Source organism: Epinephelus fuscoguttatus, linkage group LG14 (genome assembly GCF_011397635.1).
Source record: "Epinephelus fuscoguttatus linkage group LG14, E.fuscoguttatus.final_Chr_v1".
NCBI classification, from domain to species: domain Eukaryota; kingdom Metazoa; phylum Chordata; class Actinopteri; order Perciformes; family Serranidae; genus Epinephelus; species Epinephelus fuscoguttatus.
In genome coordinates this window covers 5,672,949-5,693,526 of record NC_064765.1, presented here as the reverse complement: position 1 = coordinate 5,693,526, position 20,578 = coordinate 5,672,949, and the positions used below count along the sequence as shown (strand labels likewise).

The window sequence follows — 20,578 nt, the reverse complement described above, 5'->3', positions numbered from 1 at the left end:
CTCTAGTATCAAACTGGGGCCTGATGGAAAAACTGTTGCTCCACAACACAGACACCAGAACAATAAGTTGATCTTGATATTTTTGTTATACAAATAATTTTTAAGAACACATTGCTTTATTTTGAGAGGCACCAACAACCATGCCACGTTCAAAGTCACTTAAATCATCTTTACATTCTGATGCTCAGTTTGAACTTCAGCAGCTCGTCTTCACCATGTCTACATGCCTAAAATATATAATAAATAAAAAAATAAATGCATTGAGCTGCTGCCACATGATTGGCTAATTAACTATTTGTGTTAATGAGCAGTTGAACAGGTGTACCTAATAAAGTGGCCTGTGAGTATATATAGTTCCTGCTAACAACAGCACTGATGGAGAGAATGTAACTGGACGCTGTAGGACTTAACTGGCTCCAGGAGATGGCAGTAGTGCTACACTCAGGCTGATAGCTGCCGTAAAATACAACGAAGAAGAAGAAGATGAAGAAGGGGGAGGAGCCTCCGCGGTCTCTGCGCTCAGTCTCTCAGTGAAGATGGCGGACACAGAAGGTGAGTGCGCTCCACGTCTCTGTAAAAACACGTGAACTTTAACTAATCTGAGTTTTTACTCTTAAATCTTGACGTCAGACTAAAGTTGGTTAAACTGCACAAACACAGGCGGTTACTGTTTGGTTTTACGAACTGACACTGACGCATGTTGTCTGCGTTTGACGCCAAACTGCGCAGAGAAACTAAAGTAATTTAAAGACGTGTATTTTTAATTTTGCACAGTGTTAATTTTATGTTAAACTTTGGTGTGTTAAATGCAGTTTGTGATCTCGGCGTGTGTTTCGTGAACCATGGAGCAGCACTGTGGGAACTGTAGGAGCTTTGGGAGGTGGAGGCCTGTGCTCAGGCTCCGGGCTGCACCCACGTGTGGCGGCTCAGATCCAGCGCTGGTCTCAGGCAGATTCTGAGTTTATATCACCTCCAATGTTCAGACACATTCATAGAGGTTTAACCGTGAAGTGTCTATAAACGTTAGTGTGTATTCAGTCAGTTTACAGGAAACACTAACTCGTGTTATTGATGATTAAAACCTGGTCAGTTTCCTGTACCGATCACAGGTGGTCTTCTCCCTGTATGTGTGTGTGACATGTCGATGGTGTTTCTCAGTCCAGAGGGTCCGTTAGCTCTGTTAGCCGCCTGATGCTAACTCTACCACGTGCTGTCTGAGAGGCCACGTGGGCTGCTTCTCTTAACCTCCATTTATAATTTAAACGAAGGGACTGTTCTTAATTTAACAGGGGAAGGTCATGACCTTTACTCCACTATAAATTAGTTGCCTTTTTATAAACTAACCCTGCCATGTTTGAATGTTAAAAGTTGAAGACGAAATCCTAGAGTTGAAAAAAGTTGTTGTGCATGCTGGTTTGTTCGTGCAAACAGTTTGTTTTGGGCCAAATTTAAAATGAAACATCATTAGTTGAAGCTCTGATTTTTACTCTTTTTTTCCTGTCTGACGCGTTGATCCCAGGTTAAGTGTTCAGTGACATGTGAAAATCCAATCATGATTTCAATTTTGATGTGTTCATACTGGACAGGAATAAAACAATTTACGCAAGTGAATTAAATGTAAAGGCACAACTAGACGCAAATTCCCACCGGGCAGCACAATGGCAGCGTCAACAATGGTGCAAATTAAGTGGCGTAAATGAAGTGAGTTGTACAATTTTGCATCATGCTCTTATTAGTGAGTAGAAAAATCTGAACATTAGCGAAGCGAGTCCACAGAAAATATTTTAGTGTTCAAACTAGGGTGATGTAAACAACATTAGTTTCTGTCTGTGATTAATGCTGCAATTTTTAAAGAAAATATGCATGAAGGCACATTGTCTTTAAAAATTGGCAGTAACAGAAATACAAAATTCAGCCATTTTAAAGTTCAACACCCCTCCCCAAAGCCAAAACTAATAAATTTAAGTCCCTCCCCACAGCTTAAAAATATTTGACATGCCTCCCCCCTTTTGCACCACCTCCTCACCTCAAATAAATAATGTACACTCCCTAAACTTTTAAGATCTAACAAGAGACGGAAACTAAAATATAAAAGTTGATAAAATCTAAACACATGTTGAAATGGTAAAGATATTTTGATTATTTAATCAACCTCATAAACACTTAAATGTGAGAGCTGTGCAGCAGGACATAGATTGTTTTTAAAGGAAACTTTTTTTAAGAAACACATTTTATCGTTTTTTTGGTATTTGTCTGAGTTTTACAGTACTTATTTTCATTAAGTTTATTAATCACTTATAAAGCAAAAATCATACTTTAGGATGTAACCAAAGTGCTGAACATGAAGTTGAACAAAGAGTCTGTTTAAAATAACATTTATTTAAATACAAGACATGTAATATGTTTATAATGCGCACCACAACTCTGAGGTAAATTTCTTGTGTGTGAGAAGCTATAAACTGATTCTCTGAAAAGAAATAAATGATTTAAAATCATGGTGTTTGATAATTAAACTATTTCCACATGTGTGTTTTTCAGTATCGTCAGCGAAGAAGAAGAAGAAGGCGAAGAAAGTCAGTGAAGAAGAAGTCGGGGTGAGTGAGATGAAGTTCATCCTTTTTAGTGTTCAGTTTATTATATTTATCTGAATGAAACTAAAACAGTTTGTTGTTTTTTTTTGACAGGAGATCCAACAGAGCGGAGACTTCTTCATCCAGCCAGAGTCTAAAGTCGCCTCTCTGGACACGTCACAATGGCCTCTTTTACTAAAGGTAACAAACCTGAGTTTACCTGGTACAGTTAGTGTGGACACGTACTGGATATTGCACTTATGAAAACGAAATTGATCTTTAATTTCCCAGAATATCATCAGTTATCAGACTAGGCAAATATAATAGAGATTTTTGTTCCTCAGCATGTGAAATGATGAACCAGTTTATCCATTCTCTGAGCGGCCATCTTGTCGCAGTCATCGCCTCTGCTCCCGTTCTGGGGGCGGGGCCTCTCCGCTGCAGTGCTGGTGTTGTCCCGGCGTTCTGCCGGACGCAACCCGAAACCGCACGGAGAGCGACTCGACGTGACCGCTGCCAAGACGATTTGCTGCTCTGATCATACAATGCTGAGATTTATATCGGTTTTTACAGGAAATAAGTAATATGTAGTAAAGGATCACAAGAAGGTGAACAAACAAACAAAGATGTCTAATGTCAAATTTATTTTGTTTCCTGCAGAATTTTGATAAACTGAACATCCGGACAGCTCATTACACTCCTCTACCGAGTGGCAGCAACCCTCTGAAGAGAAACATCCAGGATTATGTCAGGTAATTCTATGCTAACAATACCTAGGATTATATCAGGAAACGCTATGCTAACATGCTAACAACACCCAGGATTAGGTCAGGTAATGCTATGCTAGCATGTGTTAAAAACCCAGGAGTTGGGCAATGCTATGCTAGCATGCTAACAACACCCAGCATTGTATTAGGCAATGCTGTGTGAACAACATTCAGGATTATGTCAGCTAATGCTATGCTAACAGCCAGAATTATGTTAGGTAATGCTATGCTAACAAAATCCAGGATTGTGTCAGTTAACGATACACTAACATGCTAACAACACACGGGATTATTTTAGGTAACACTACGCTAACATGCTAACAACATCCCTGATTGACAGGTAATGCTATGCTAACAGCCAGGATCATATCTGTTAATCTCCAGATAAATACTGTGCTAACATGCTACCAATATTTTTCCGAGAGCTCCAACACATTGATGACTGTACTTCCTGCTTCCTGTCAGGTCGGGCTTCATCAACCTGGACAAACCGGCGAACCCGTCGTCGCACGAGGTCGTGGCGTGGATCAGGAGGATCCTGCGGGTGGAGAAGACCGGCCACAGTGGAACGCTCGACCCTAAGGTCACCGGCTGTCTCATCGTCTGCGTGGATCGAGCCACGCGATTAGTCAAGTCCCAGCAGAGTGCCGGTATGCAAAGATGACGACTTCGTGTTTTGTGTTGTAACAGAAAAACTAAATTATTGATACTGGCTGACTCCACCCGGCCGGCAGGCGTGTGAGCACAGTAAAACCCAGCGGCCCCCCTCACTACTCTCTGTGTGTGTTGCAGGTAAAGAGTATGTGGGGATCGTTCGGCTGCACAGTGCGATAGAGAGTGAACACACTCTGGCCCGGGTAAGAACCTCCTGCTGCACGGCCGATCGATCGATATCATGTTAAAATTTATAATGACAATAAAAAGTTCATTACTTTACACAGTTACATTTTTGAGATTGATCAGAGCTCAATCTTGAACTCTGCTGCTTTATTTTGAATGTTGATGTAGAAACCAGATGAATTTAATAGTCCTGTACAGTTTTATTTAGAGAAAATAATCGGAATAAATCACGTGTTGGATGTTGGGTCATGTGACTGTTGCTGACTCAGTTTCTGTCTGCAGGCATTGGAGACGCTGACTGGCGCTCTGTTCCAGCGACCGCCACTGATTGCTGCTGTTAAACGTCAGTTGAGAGTTCGAACGGTCTACGAGAGCAAACTGATCGAATATGATCCTGAGAGGAGACTGGGTAAGATTGATAACAGATCAATAATAAATTACCCAAGAAACTTCAAGGCGTTCTCTGACTGATGGACAGTTTTATCTCTGACTTCAAAAACTTGTTTAGCCCCTTTTCCATCAAACACTTTCGTTATGGTACCTTACCAACAGTAACCCTTCAGACATGGTACCTAGACCCTAGGGTTCCACCCCAAAATGGGGACAGTACGAAACGGTTCCATTGGTACCATCCACAACTTTTCACAGTGGAAACGTGTACCGACCTGAACTGCTTGGTAGTAACGGGGCTATGGTGGTGTTGTGTGACTTAAACATTAGTTCAGGTTTCACCAATCCCGCATGACTCTGTGTTGCAGGTATCTTCTGGGTGAGCTGTGAGGCCGGAACATATATCCGGACTCTGTGTGTCCACCTGGGTCTGATGCTTGGGGTCGGAGGTCAGATGCAGGAGCTGAGGAGAGTCCGGTCCGGCGTGCTGGGAGAGAAGGTCAGCATCACTTCCTGTTCAGCCGTGACCTCACAAGTCATCCAAAGTGTTGAGTTCAGTCCTGCTGTCGGTGCAGGTCTGTCAATTAAACTTTGGAACAGAAACCTGCAGCAGAGACTCACCTCACATCATCCGTAGTGACTGTGGCGTCTCAATGCTGCTGACACCATAATCACATCACTGTCACTGCTGACATCACACTTTTTTATTGTTTTTTTTTTTTAGGACCACATGGTGACGATGCACGACGTTCTGGACGCACAGTGGCAGTTTGATCACAACAAAGATGAGACGTATCTGAGGAGAGTTATCTTCCCTCTGGAGAAACTGCTGGTGTCTCACAAACGGCTGGTGATGAAGGACAGCGCTGTGAGTCTTCATCATTATACAACATACCATAATGATATATCCTCATGTAAAACTTGATAAAGGCGTCTGAAGTATGGAGCGACGTCACTTTTTTGGGCTGTCTTAGAAGGGTTAATCTGATACATGAAACAAGAATTTCTGACAAAACGCACTATCGTCCTCTCTTTAGGTGAACGCCATCTGTTATGGTGCAAAGATCATGCTGCCAGGTGTCCTCAGGTACGAAGATGGCATCGAGATGAACCAGGAAATTGTCGTCATAACGACAAAGGGCGAGGCCATCTGTACAGGTGAGACAGGTGTTGTGTGTGTCTGTGTGCGTACCGGTGTTTGAGGTGGAGCCACATGATGAGTTAAGTAGATGCCGCAGCCTTCGGGCCGTGATGACCTGCTATCTATCACCCTTGACTGATGGCTTCACACGTTAATGACATCATCAATGAGTCATAGATGGAAATGAGTATTAACGAGGCTGTTCTCCTCCAGCTGTCGCTCTGATGACCACAGCTGTGATATCCACGTGTGATCACGGCGTCGTGGCGAAGATCAAGAGGGTGATCATGGAGAGAGACACATATCCTCGGAAGTGGGGTCTGGGACCGAAGGTACGTCGTCAGACTTCCTCCCATCGACTGTCAACTGTCTCAGATAATAAAGGTTATTTAAATATTTAATTTTTGTTTTATCAGGCGAGTCAGAAGAAGATGATGATTCAGAAAGGACTCCTCGACAAACACGGGAAACCAAACGGCAGCACGCCCAACGAGTGGAAAACCGAATACGTTGACTACAGGTACGTCTTACCTGAGGGGGGGGGGGCGGGGCAGATACAAAGGTGTCAGTGGTGACTTCAGGTAACGTGCAGACAGTTATCCCTTACCGAGCTGACGTGCTCTCTGAGGGAGTCAGTCTGCTAAAGAAACTCTCAGCTGTGAGCTCCATTAGTCTGCTGTTTGCTGAGCTGCAGCTCACCTGAGAACAATGATGTCATCAGACTGACCTGACAGCTGTGATGTCACACTGACTGTGATGTCACACTGCTATGCAGGTTCAGTTTAAATGTTGAGATAAAAAATGAACCTTGTTTATTACAACCTGTCTTTGTTTTGATTGACAGCATCTCCCAGGTGACAGAGGAGCCATCTGAAACTCCAGCAAAGGTAAGCTCAGTGGATATATACACTATGTTCTATGTACACAGGTGTGTGGTGTACACACAGCGGAGCAGGTGTATGTACAGTAGTGTAGATATGTGTTATTTTAATACTGGGCTCTCATGGCATTAATTTGACTTAAGATCAATATTCAATGATCAGAATCTGTTCATCACAAACTTTTACCGGTCTGTAAAAGTCACTCAATATCTCAATCACCTGTGACGTCTGTATTGATGTCACATGACCCTGATCCTTGTGTTGTTGTGACAGTGGCCACCTCTGGTCCAATCAGAGCGGACCCACCTGATGTCCTTTTCTGATGAATCTTTGACCTTTTGTGTTCTACAGAGGAAGAGGGAGGCGACAGAAAGTGACGGTGAAGTCGCGGCGACGCCCAGCACGCCCTCTGCAGAGGACGTGAAGAAAGAGAAGAAGAAGAAAAAGAAAGAGAAGAGGATAAAGCTGGAGGAGGAAGAAGCGGGGGCTGACGAAGCAGCGGCGGAGCCTGACACAGAGGTGAGTTTGATTTTTGAAATGACGATAGGAAAAAAATCAGTTTGAACTTGTTGGAATTCAGACTTTTAGATTTTGGTTTAAGCTCTTAATGGATCAGTTTCCAGTCTGTAAAATACAATAAACAGAGATAAATGTTAAATTTAATAATTGAATTTAAATATATAAGCTGAAATGTAAGAATTAAATATTCCACTTCTGTCTTTAGGTTGTTGAAAGTGCCAAAAAGAAGAAGAAGAAAAAGAAACAGAAAGACGGCGATGCGTCAGAGTGATGTCGTTGGATCAGCAGGTGAACAGACACTGAGACTCCGCCCATTCTCTCACCTGTCTGAATGCAAAGCATTCTGGGAGTTCTACAATAATGGACTGCATGAACGCAGAAAGAAAAGAGGACGATTTTGTTTTTTATATAAATTTTATGTTTTTTTTTTTTTTTTTTTCAGCTGTAAATACCTGAACAGAAGTCTGTTTGTAATTTCCAAAATAAAAGTCTTTGTTTTCTGTATTTGTAGCATCTTCAGAATCATTCTGCGAGGTATAAGTCCAGTTAAATAATCCAAGTGTCAAAGTATCTTTGAATCTGAATCATTTACAGCAGGGTGTCTTTGGGGACTTGAGCAGTGCGGTGGTGTGTCTGTGTCACTGCAGTTAGTCTCACTCACCAGACCTTTCTCAAGAAAAAGGTCTGGCTGCGCTGACTCTCACTTTAAGACTGGAGAAAAAAAACACCCCGGCGTTTATTTCTTTCAACCAATCACAATCGTTCTGGGCGGTGCCACAGCAACGGTGCGCTTGCAAAAATATTGCCGGGGGGAAACAGGTTTTGGTGTAACACCCACAAAAATTTCGCCTACAGGACACGAACCATGGCAGAAAAATGGCTACATCCCCGCAAGATCAAACACCGCAAAAGTTAGTAAAGGACATTTGTTGACTATGACAACCGGAGGTGGTAGGGCGGGACTTAAGCGGGTGGCTCGTTCCGCCCAATGAGAGGCTGATCTATGCAGCGAACTTCCGCCCACTCAGACTACTCTGCGGTTACACCTCCAAAATGCTAGTTGGTGGTGGAGGTTTCTGTGAAGTGCTGTCAAGTTTAGTTTATTTTAAACATGGCTTAATAGAGACAATTTCAAACAGTACACAAATCAGCTTCACTATAACTCGCAGCATTCAGAGACAAACACTTGTCTTTATCTGGACACATTTTCCCCACAAATACAACATGCTAATGTTATTAGCACAAGCCTATGGCATTTTACATTGTATAAATTAGCCTTGTGATGAGCAGAGATTTCCTCTGTCAGGATAAATCACACACAAGACTTAAAATTTTTGTGGAGGCTTTATTGTCTTCACAATTTATTGTTTATCTGTGAAATTAAAGTAAATAAAAGCTTTGTTTCCACTGAGGGAAATGGTTTCAGCTTACAGAAACAGACAGGAGGTCTGCGTCATTGCAACCTGTAGATACATTTCTGGGGAGGTGCACATCAGGCTATGGTGTAGGCTCTAAGTCAAACCAAAGCCTATGCCGTAGGTACGGCGTCGATTTGACATTGAGGTATAAATCCTGCAAAACCTGAAGGCTCAGTTGATTAGTAGTTATGATAGAACGGTGCTGATTAAATAACCTCACAGCAAAACACTTAATAAAAACGTTAACAAGTGTATGTTGTAAGCAGTTGTAAGTGTACCTTGTGGTAATGGTGATTCACAAAAACCTTTGCTGTATAACCTTGTTACTTCACGCCGTTATGCTGCTGCGTTGTTCAGTATAAAATGTACTATTGTGAAATGGGGTGACAGAGTTGTCTCACCTTTAAGCTGGTATCGGAGGTAGCAACAGTGCCGACACAATGTCTGTATAAACGGGACAGTCGGCAGCACAGGGTCATGGGTGTGATGTTTTGATGACGTGTAATGTTCGGGACCCACCGCAGGGCACTTAAAAAATAGCAGTTAGCAGCTAACTCGAAGAAGAACGATGGCTGAAAATGTTTCATATTGGGAAAACAGTGAGGTCCAGGAGCTCCTCAGCCTCTGAGCAGAGGACAAAATCAGCTGCCATATAACAGAGACAGTTCATGATTGTTACTGACGTGACTGTAAAGTGCTGCTGATACGTATGTAATATGTCACACTAGAGGGTGATGTTGTGTTGCTGCCGAGAATCACACACTGGAGCAGCATGATGCTGCTGTTGTTTGGTTCTGTGATGGAAGGGCTACTGACTGCTGACCCCTCACTCCTCTTAACTGGCTGCTGGGGGCCGCCAGTTGTCCAGAATTCAGCTCGGCTAAAACAAGTCTTAACATCTGTTGCAGACACGTTGGCCTTCATCATGACTCAAAAGCTGACATTCATAGAGAAGTTTGCTCTCATTTTGATCTGTAGCGTCTGCAGATTAATAATAGCTGATGTGTTATGATCCACTAAAAAGACATCAATAAATCCTTGTAATGACTGCGCTGGCAACCACCTAGGCCAGAGGCATGTTTTTGGGTTGTTGGTCTGTACATACATACGTCTCATTCTTGTGAACTTGGTATTTTAAGAACGCCTTCAAGGAATTTCTTCAAATTTGGCACAAACATCCACTTGCACTCAGCGGAGGCCACTGTGGTGTCACAAAACAGATTTTTGGCCATAACTCATGCAAATGTTGAAAAGGATAAAATTATGAAGTGATGTCATTTTATGTAGTGACTCTTTAACAAAACAAAATGTCTCAACAAGCCACTGAGAGGCGAACGGGTGGACTTGTTCCGGGTTAACATTAAACCAGTGTCCAGTGTGCTTTATCTCTTTGGATTTGGCAGACTAAGACTAATAAGGGATTGTTCTTTATTTATCAGAGGAGGGGGTGGCTGGGGACGGAGTTACTGCCCCAAGCAAAGGAGTAAGTATCTCGGAGTGCGATTCATGAGTGAGGGTAGAATGGAGTGTGAGATGGATCAGTGATTTGGCAGCATCTGCAGTGATGTGGGCACTACGCTGTACTGTCATGGTGAAGAGGGAGCTGAGCCAGAAGGCAAAACTTTCTATTTACTGGTCCATCTACGTCCCAACCCTCACCTACGGTCATGAGCTCTGGTTAGTGACCATGGGGTGTCTGGGCTCAGCCTTAGAGATAAGGTGAGGAGCTTGGACATCTGGAGGGAGCTCGGAGTAGAGCTACATATCTCATCTGGCCTGGGAACACCTCGGGATCCCCCAGGAGGAGCTGGAAAGTGTGCTGGAGAGAGGGATATCTGGAGTGCTTTGTTTGGCCTAAAGCTACAAATATTTTTCCTTGAGGCCCCCTGAGTGACTGGCAGAACCCTCTCTTCACCATGAATTAGTTATTAGATTTTTAAAAATTACGTTTCAGTGTTTGAAAGTTAAATCTTGAAGACAAAATCCTGAAGTTGAAAAAAGCCTAGTTTTTCACTCTTGTTGTGTATGCTAGTGTATTTGTACTAACAGTTTATTTTTGGCCTAATTTTAATTAAGACATGAAGAATAAGTGAATTTGACTAAACATCACTATTTTTTTCACCCTTCCTGAAGAATTGAAAAGTAAAAATTGAAAGTAAAAAGACGAAATACTGGAGTTGAAAAAAGTCTTGGTTTTCAGACAAATTTTAAATCAGATGCAAAATAAAGTGATTTTGATTAAATATCACTATTTTAAGCTCAAATGTGGTTATGCTTTTTTTCAGATGTAAGCACTCATCCCATAAAATACATTCAAGGACCATCTAAAATTTGAAAATCCAAGGACAACTTCTGTTTATACAGTTTCTGACTGATAAATTGTGTAATTTAGTGATTTTTAAAACCTTCAAAGGCACTTTTTCTTTAAAATTCTGCAGTAAAGACAAAATAAAACATTTAAATTGCCACGCCCATCCCCTAAGCCAAAATAAAAAACAAGTGCTTAAAAAATTATTTGATATGCCTCCTCCTTTTTGCACCACCTCTCCCCTCTTGTAAGTAATGAACAGTCCCTGTAAATTACAGAAATCCCTTCACCTGCAAACATTCATATGCTAATATTGAGAAACTTTACCCATAATGCAGCAGTGATGCAGCTGGCACATTTAGTTCAATAATATAATTTAAATATTTATAAACTTCACACTGACAAACATTTCATAACATGTTTGATAAAATCTTTGGATCTGTGTTTCAGTGCTCTCCTGAGAACTGACCCCGCCCTCACAGCACGGCAAACAGTTTCCGATTGGTCAGACACAGTGGCAGGAGAGCGTGTCTCTGTGTGAGCTGGTGATGACTCGGACTCGGTGGTTGGTCAGTTTCTGAAGGTCAGAGATCAGCTGCAGCAGACGGGAGCTCGGCTCGTAGACGACCCAACTCGGGTCGGACGGGTCAGGTCTGTAGTACGAATCCAAAATCTCCAGAGTGTCGAGATGTTGAAGCTGCTGCAGACGCAGGAAGTCACTGTCTGACAGGTGATGATGTCTGAAACATTAAAACAGGAAACTCAACAAACAGCAGGTTTCTATGGAAACCAAAACATGGATGCAAGCAGCCTTTTTGTTTTCGGTCAGTTTTTGTCATTTAGTATTTTCATACCTGCTCTGTTTGGTTCGGTTCAATCAAACTCAAGTTCATTTGCCCCCTTAGTGTGGTTCGTTTGGGCAGGTGTGAACACAGCAATCACACACAGGTGTGCACCAAAACAACCAGACCAAGACCTTCGTGAGTCCGGTTACAAATGAACTCTGGTGCGGTTGGTTTGTGGTGAGAACGTGTTCCGACCTGGATGTGAACCAACTGCAGTCACATGACACATTGTTTGGGTTAAACATGAGCACGTTACAGTCCTGCAGGATTATTAATGTGCACCCCTGAAGACAGAGACGCACCAAGAGGTGCAGTTTGATGAACCTGTTGCGACGAGACGCAGAACTGATGACAGACTCTTGATATAACAGAAGGAAGAGCTTGAAATACAGTGCCCTCCAAAAGTATTGGAACAGTGAGTCCAATTCGTTTACTTTTGTTGTAGACTGAGAACATTTGGGTTTGACATCAAAAGATGAATATGAGACAAGAGATCAACATTTCAGCTTTTATTTCCAGGTATTTACATCTGGATCTGATACACAACTTAGAAGATAGCATTATTTGTAATGGAACACAACATTTTTAGGTGAGCAAAAGTATTGGAACATATAAACTTAAAATAGATTAAAGTGAATGAGACTTAATATTTAGTTGCAAATCCTTTGCTTTCAATAACTGCATCAAGCCTGTGACCCATTGACATCACCAAACTTTTGCATTCTTCTTTTGTGATGCTTTTCCAGGCTTTCACTGCAGCCTCTTTCAGTTGTTGTTTGTTTTGGAGGGTTACTCCCTTCAGTCTCCTCTTCAGCAGGTAAAATGCATGCTCTATTGGGTTTAAGTCTGGAGACTGACCTGGCCAGTCTAAAACCTTCCACTTCTTGCCTTTGTTGTTTTGGCAGTGTGTTTTGGGTCGTTATCTTGCTGCATGATGAAGGATCTCCCAATCAGTTTGGTTGCATCTTTCTTTAAATTAGCAGACAAAATGTTTCTGTAGACTTCTGAGTTCATTTTGCTGCTGCCATCATGTGTTACATCATCAGTGAAGATGAAAGAGCCCGTCCCAGAAGAAGCCATGCAAGCCCGAGCCATGACATTACCTCCACCGTGTTTCACAGATGAGCTTGTATGTTTGGGATCATGAGCAGATCCTTTCTTTCTCCAAACTTTCGCCTTTCCGTCACTTTGGAAAAAGTTAATCTTTGTCTCATCAGTCCATAAAACTTTTTCCCAGAATTTTAGGCTCATCTCTGTACCTTTTGGCAAATTCCAGCCTGGCCTTCCTATTCTTCTTGCTAATGAGTGGTTTGCATCTTCTGGTGTAGCCTCTGTACTTTTGTTCATGAAGTCTTCTGAACAGTAGATTGTGATACCTTCACTCCTGCCCTCTGGAGGTTGTTGCTGATGTCACTAACAGTTGTTTTAGGATCTTTCTCTACAGCTCTCACAATGTTTCTGTCATCAACTGCTGATGTTTTCCTTGGTCTACCTGTTCGACGCCTGTTGCTTAGTACACCAGTGGTTTCTTTCTTCTTCAGGACATTCCAAATGGTTGTACTGGCTATGGCCAATGTTTGTGCAATGGCTCTGATTGATTGTCCATCTTCTCTCAGATTCACAATTGCTTCTTTTTCACCCATAGACAGCTTTCTGGTTTTCATGTTGGTTCCACCTCTAAATGCAGTCTGCACAGGCAAAATCTATCGTACCCAATCTGAAAGTGAGCTCAGACATTCAGTGCTATTTGTTGTTTGAATAATCAATGTAACTGGGAGATACCTGGGCAACAAAACACACCTGCCAGTGACATGTTCCAATACTTTTGCTCTCATGAAAAATGGGTGGGTTCAAACAAAAGGTGCTATCTTCTAAGTTGTGTATCAGATCCAGATGTAAATACCTGGAAATAAAAGCTGAAATGTTGATCTCTTGTCCCATATTCATCTTTTGATGTCAAACCCAAATATTTTCAGTCTACAACAGAAATAAAGGAATTGGCCTCACTGTTCCAATACTTTTGGAGGGCACTGTAAATGTTTATTTCTTTCCCTTTTTTGTTGTTTTTGTTTTCTACAACGAAAATTAAGGTTTTTAATTGGGCTGCTTTGGTTCAGGCTCAGGTCGGGCCTGATCAAAGCTCGACAACACACTTTCATTTCAATCAAATTTAACATTTTAACTCAGTTTCTCCAAAAAAATCAACTTCCCACCAATTTGGACTGAACTTCAGTTGGTCTGAACTCTTCCTGATCAATACTAATTTTATTTCAGAAACAAGTCCTGTGTCTCCTTGAGGCCAGAAAAACACTGGTTGCTGCTACGTTTTTACCAGTGCTGGATTATGGTGATTTGTTGTACATGAATGCATCTGCACATTTTTGCATGTTAGATACTGCATATCAAAGTGCACTGAGATGCAAAATGATACAAATCGTGAAGCCCTAACTGATATCTATATAGTTTATTCCAGGGCTGGTCAGCTATCTCTGACATTTCGCAGGCTGAGTCACTGGCATTTGTTCATTTAATAAGCTGTGCTGGGTGAACTCCCTTTGTATATTTGTACTTTGAACAGAGATCTGACTGTAGCTACAGTATGAGATCTCAAGACTTGGTTTTGTTGTTTGTTCCTCGTACTCGGACTGAGCTTGGAAAGAAAGCTTTATGTTCTCTGCTCCTTGGGCTCATGGGTGGCACAGGTGTGACGCTTTGGTGACATGTTATATGTACAACCCACCATGGGAGATTTAAAAAGTAGCTGATAGCAGTTAGCGCCTAAGTCAGAGAAAAACAGCGGCCACAAATGTACTCAAATTGGGAAAACAAAGAGGTCTGGGAGTTTTCACCCTCAGAGCAGAGGACGAGATCTGCCGCCAGATAACAGGCACAGTAAATGATTGTTGTTGCGTTACATATCACACCCAACACACCCTTGTTTGGTTCCGCGATGCCGGCATGCTAAAATCTCACACTGGAGCTGCATGATGCTGCCGTTGTTTGGTTTTATGTAAAAATGCAAAGGCAGCATGAAGAAGGGACTTCTTAGCGGCCCTTGATTATTGGTTATTGGGGGTCTCCTCGTTTTAAGCTGCTTCCAACAGGATTCAGATTTCAGAGGTAATTTCTCAAAGACAGAGCTGTCCAGTCGTCACAGTTGGACACATTCTCTGAAAACGTTTTTCAGGTCAGACGTCACGATGTGTCAGTGACTCACCTGATTCGGAGCGTCCTCAGCTGGGGGAAGAGCTGTGGGAGGAGTCTGACCAGGCTGGCGGAGGAGCTCCAGGGCTCCAGGTGCAGGTGTTCCAGGTGAGGCGCTCTCTGTGAGACCACCTGCAGGTCTTCAGGCTGCAGATCCACACAGAGAGTCAGACTGAGGAGGGAGGATGGCAGGAAGTCAGCGTACGCCGCAAGAGGATGGCCTCCTATTGAACAGACAGAGTAAGGTCATCATGACATCACTTTGTTGAAGAGATTTAAGCAGAAAACTGACATGTTGCAGGTGAAAGCAGTTGAAGTGAGAGTGTAAAATAAAGTTGATGAGACAGATGTGTTGTTTTCCCTCCACATTCTATCGTTCGTCTTCTTTAATCAAATCTTTAGTGACAGTCTGACAGGAAGTAAAATTGGGACTCACCGTGCACGCTGAGGCTGCGGAGCTGTGGCAGTGACGTCAGCCATGTTTGCAGGTGACAGGTGGGTCCCGGTACGGAATACAGGTGGAAGATTGACAGGCTGCGGAGGCGGGACAAAGGCTGCAGGACTTCCTGCGTCACCACTGCGTCATAGTTTAACAGCTGGAGGTCAGACAGCTGCAGAGCGCCACCACCTGATGAAAGACAGACACAACATACCTGTCGACATTTGATATCTCATATGTTACATATTACAGACCATTTACTGTGTTTTGGTGGGCGAGGCTTAGCTGGAGGCAAAACAGTTCTCTGCAATCATTAGGTAGCAAGTTCTGTTGGCTTGTTTTCGACAGTGGAGGAAGATGATGCGAGTGGTGCGTTCAGAAATACTCATTCTGAGTGTCGGAGCGCACTCTGACACAACTGTTCCTAACCGTTCGTTAATTCATGTAGAAATATAACCCTCCATTTCTTCGACCAACAGGGCTCTCATTTTAGTGTAGAGCGTCAGACTGAATTTACCAACGCACCATGTCAGGTCACTCACTCTCCGGGACCGCCAGTGTTACTTGAATAAGTAAACACTGACCAACGGGACCAGACTGGCCGACCCGTATGCTCTCACTCAGTGGATGGATGATGTCACAGGAAGCCAATCTTACAAAGGAGGACCACACTTGTTTGTTTTGCCATGGAAGCTAACGTGAGCTAATGTGCTAAAAAGTTAGCGTTCCAGAGAAATCCAATCTTCCTCTTAATCCCTTCCCAGTTTCTGATAAGGTGGACATGATAACCCTTAATACACGTAACGTTATTCATCCCTACAACAGGAAATACTTTTCCCTTCTATTCTGGCTCCCAGTAACACAACAAGACAAACACATTTTAAGACTCCTGTGTAGCCTACAGCCCTGTGGGGGAGAGGCAACTCATGATGTCGACCCTAAAAGGGTCTCTGAGAGTGAACACACCTGTCATCACACCTGTTGTCTCACCTTTAATACACGCTGTCTGGCGCTATCTGGACACTGTTGACACTCCATCTAAAGCTTTGTCTCCTCTCAGTGTTCACACATCTTCAACACCCTGAGCTCCTTTTACACAAAGACGTCACAGTACCATCGTACAGACGATCCTCCATCACCCAATCTCTGTGTTTTTTACGCTGAGCATGATGCTGCAGACTGAGTCCAGTCAACAACCAGGAATCACTGTCCAGTACATTCCCACCTGTCCTGGCGTCAGTCTCAGCAAATGTCACTGTGATTTCTGTTTTGGCCTCCAAGGCCACCGTAGGCAGGGAAGCAGAACGCCAGGCAACATAAAAGTCGAACTTAATGAAATAGAAAGAAATAGAACGCTCTGATTTTAGTGTCGAGCATCAGATCGGATTTACGAACTGCACCCTGTGATCCTAAAGGTGTGTTTACCTGTGTGTGTGTGTGTGTGTGTGTGTGTGTTTACCCGAGTGTGTTTGTATGTATTTACCTATGTGTGTTTACCTGTGTGTGTTTACCTGTGTGTATGTTTGTTTGTATGTATTTACCTATGTGTGTTTACCTGTGTGTGTGTGTGTGTTTACCTGAGTGTATGTTTGTTTGTGTGTGCATTTACCTGTCTGTGTATGTGTATATGTGTGTTCACGTGTGTGTATTTACCCGTGTGTGTGTGTGTGTGTGTGTGTGTGTGTCTGTGTGTGTGTGTGTGTTTGTGTGTTTACCTATGTGTAAGTTTGTGTGCCTGTGTTTGTGTGTCTGTTTACCTCTGTTTGTGTGTGTGTGTGTGTGTTTACCTGCATGTGTTTGTGTGTTTACCTATGTATGTGTCTGTGTTTGTTTGTGTTTGTGTTTCCCTGTGTGTGTGTGTGTTTATGTTGTGTGTGTGTTTACCTGTGTGTGTGTGTGTGTGTGTTTACCTGTGTGTGTGTGTGTGTGTGTGTTTATGTTGTGTGTGTGTTTACCTGTGTGTGTGTGTGTGTGTGTGTGTGTGTGTGTGTGTGTGTTTTACCTGCGAGGTGGGCGGGGCTGAAGAAGTCATGTGACAGCATCTTGTATGTGATCATGGTCCAGGACAGGTGTTTGAGCTCGGTCAGGTGAGTCAGGACGCCGCTGGGCTTCGGGACTCTCAGACTGCCGTCATGGTGAAGCTGCAGCGAGGTGAGACGAGTCAGCTGACTGATGGCGGTCAACAGGTGAGAGGCGTTACAGGTGAGCTGCACGTTACACAGTCTGAGCTGCAACAGGTGATGACTGAGAGGAAGCAGGAAGTCGATGCTCTTCAACGGCATGGAACAGGAAGTGACGGACAGCTGCTGCAGCCGGTGGAACAGTTTCAGGTCGTCGACGCCGCCTTCCTGCCAGTCGTCCAACCGCAACGCCTCGAGAGCAGGAAGCCAGGTGGCGAGCTGCTTCAGGTGTTTCCTCTTACCTGAACGCACAGATACGCTGTCCACGTGCCTCTGAGCCAGGCTGCGCCAGAACGGCCGGTTGTATCTGGAGAACTGTCGCAGTACCACGGTGAAGCCTCGCCACAGGGGGCGGGACTTATCCAGCAGGAGTTTGAAGTGTGAGCAGGTGCAGCGCACGCTCAGTTTGTCTCTCCAGGACAGGAAGCTGAACACCTGCAGCCACAGCTCGGCAGGAAGCTGCAGCACCGACATCATCACGACCTCACACCAACGACACGCTGTCACAGATACAGAAGTCTGACTCTATCAGTTATCGATTATCACTGATGTCTGAACACCTGCAGCGGTGACATCATCACACCAACAACACACTAACAGATTACTGATTACAGGTTATAGATTACTGCTGCTGTGTGATCGTGGACCAGAGGAATTGTGGCTCTCTCCTCGTCTCTTCTTCTGCTGCTGCTTCCTGCTGCGTCAGTGAGCAGAGAGTGTGTGTGACAGTGAGAGGTCTCACTCTGTCTGTTTCTGCTGAGCTCAGGATTCATGTTCAAGACGCTGCAGCACAGACACACTTTATCACCTCAGTCTGTGTGTGTTTACATAAAACACAAACATGAATCACATGAAGACATGACACACACACGATGACATCAAATAAACTGTGACTGAAATATGAAACAGAGTGAGAACTCTTCACAATAAATCGTCTCCATCAGTGTTCTGACGTCACTGTCAGTAAATTACACAATGGCAGTTTAATGAATGACCCTCAGCCTATCAGGGAATAAACAGGCAGCAATCATCTGTCACTGATACAACAGCGGAGTTATTACAGAGCACAACACTGTCAAAGCACTGAGCTCAACATACCACTAAATTAACCCTTTCATCATCACTCCAGTTTTAGCCTCTTTACACTGGCTCCCTGTTTGTTGTAGGATCAACTTTAAAGTCTTATTAATAATTTTTAAGGCTCTTCATGGCTCCAGATTACATTTCAGACCTGTTAGTCCCTTATGAACTTTTACATAGTCTGAGATCCTCAGGGCAGAGGTCTTCTGCTTGTCCCAGAGTCCAGACCGAGGACCAAAGGGGACACAGCTTTTGCCTCCAGGGCCCCGAGGCTCTGGAACGACCTGCCCGAGGATACAAGGCTGTCTGAGTCACTGTCTTCGTTTAAGTCTCTCCTAAAAACGTACTTCTATCAGAAAACATATGCTGACTTTATCTGTGCTGTCTGTTTAGTGATGTTATTCCCCATTTATTATCTTGATTTTAGTTTTGGCCTTCCTGGATGACATTTTACGACATGTTATTTCTTTTATTGTTCTTGTGTTTTTATTGTGTTTAGTTTTATTGTACAGCACTTTGTCGCTGTATTTTGAAAGGTGCTATATAAATAAAGTTTATTAGTATATTATTAATATTAAGACCTCGGTCAAGATTGTTTTATTCCTCTTTAGGCATAAAAAAATAAATTATGAAGTTCATTTTTTTTTTAACATGCATTTTTCCATCAGTTTTTCCACATGTCCACTCTGGTGGACATTTAACTTTTCAACTGAAGGAATATTAACCAATTTGAAAAATGATATATATTATGTGAAACTATAAAAAAAATATATTCTTAATATTGTTAAACTAGTGTGGTTGAAGGAAGGAGGATGCACAACTCCAATATTTCAAATCGTGATGGGTGCAAGTTGCGGCCTTCTTCAGTGTATCAAAAAGGCTGATACACTGAAAAAGGCTTAGGCCGAAACACATCTCTCATTTTGTTTGGCCATGAGTTGCTGTATTAAAACATGGTTTGACTCTAGTCTTCTGTGAGTTCTGTTGCCTACTAGTTTCGTTAAACTAGCGTGTCCATATATTTTAATATGTTCATATATTGTACCATGCAAAGGCGCTGAACTTTTCACCTGACTCCCCTCTTTTTCTATTTCTCCCTCCTGTACCTATTCATTATAGTACAGGAATTTTTTAAACACCTGTAAAGGCGTGTCACTTTCAAAATGGCTTCTCACTCACCTCTGCTCACTCATTAATCAAAATTGGGTGACATGTGAGCAGCTATGTTTTGAAATAAAGGTTTTTTTTAAACTCAATTCAAATGCCTGAAGTTCATTTTTTCTCCCCACTGTCAAAATATAGTTTCTGTTACAAAAACTGTACATTACATTCTAATAACCTAATCAACTGATTTACAGCCAAGAAAGTCACTGCAAATTAAGTATTTTCAAGAACAACAAAGTTGCAGTAATGTTATTAACTGTAGCTGAAGTATAGCCAGCGATGCATGATGTCCAGTTTGTGGACAGATGATTCATTGTAATTTCCTCACAACATAAAATTAATACTTTGAAAATTTAGCAACAGTATTGCTCCATAGTTGTTGTTTTTTACCCACCTGCGTCTCCTATTATAGAAGGATTGGCGAGCTGCACAACATCTTTTGCAGTACGTCGGCCATCTTGGTTTTGAGAGATTTGTGCTGCACTGACAACACCTGGCCAGTGGGTGGCAGTGTGTGGCATGACGCACTAGGGTCCACTATAGTGACTTAAATGCAACTGTAGCATCAAAACCCCATGGATACACAAGAAAATGGCTTTTAAATAGCTGCCGACTGCAGCGACCACTGTGTATGAAAGGGTTAAGAGTTCTACATTGTTGAAGAGCTCAAGTTGTTTCTGAGGTAAGAGGAGGCCCGCTGTCAGAGGGGGTCAAAGGGGACAGATGACCCCAGCCATAGGTCAAGGGAGGGCCCATAAAAAGGTCTATGGTTGACCCTTAAATTGGATCAAGTACAACAAACTGACTTATATCACTGATGACACAGGTTATT

General features: G+C 42.9%; 2 protein-coding genes and 2 non-coding genes across 4 annotated transcripts; 3 read left to right on the top strand and 1 right to left on the bottom strand.

The window, feature by feature from the left end:
• Positions 1-471: 471 nt before the first annotated feature.
• dkc1 (dyskeratosis congenita 1, dyskerin) lies at positions 472-7,612 on the top strand. Its single transcript, XM_049595918.1, has 15 exons — positions 472-552; positions 2,539-2,594; positions 2,685-2,771; positions 3,231-3,322; positions 3,803-3,987; positions 4,130-4,194; positions 4,460-4,586; positions 4,936-5,066; positions 5,292-5,435; positions 5,605-5,725; positions 5,922-6,040; positions 6,125-6,228; positions 6,553-6,595; positions 6,941-7,108; positions 7,314-7,612. The coding sequence occupies exons 1-15, from the start codon at positions 537-539 to the stop codon at positions 7,377-7,379; spliced, it is 1,524 nt and encodes a 507-aa protein (XP_049451875.1). The 5' UTR covers positions 472-536; the 3' UTR covers positions 7,380-7,612.
• On the top strand, positions 2,918-3,112 carry LOC125901496 (small nucleolar RNA SNORD17). Its single transcript, XR_007450990.1, has one exon. It is a non-coding gene; the product is annotated as a small nucleolar RNA SNORD17 (small nucleolar RNA).
• LOC125901489 (small nucleolar RNA SNORD83) lies at positions 5,776-5,852 on the top strand. The gene has a single exon (XR_007450983.1). It is a non-coding gene; the product is annotated as a small nucleolar RNA SNORD83 (small nucleolar RNA).
• im:7136021 (uncharacterized) lies at positions 7,312-18,505 on the bottom strand. Its single transcript, XM_049595919.1, has 4 exons — positions 17,325-18,505; positions 15,320-15,511; positions 14,897-15,107; positions 7,312-11,574 (listed from the first exon to the last, which is right to left on the bottom strand). Exons 1-4 carry the CDS (start codon positions 17,977-17,979, stop codon positions 11,340-11,342), a joined length of 1,293 nt encoding a protein of 430 aa, XP_049451876.1. The 5' UTR covers positions 17,980-18,505; the 3' UTR covers positions 7,312-11,339.
• Positions 18,506-20,578: the final 2,073 nt, after the last annotated feature.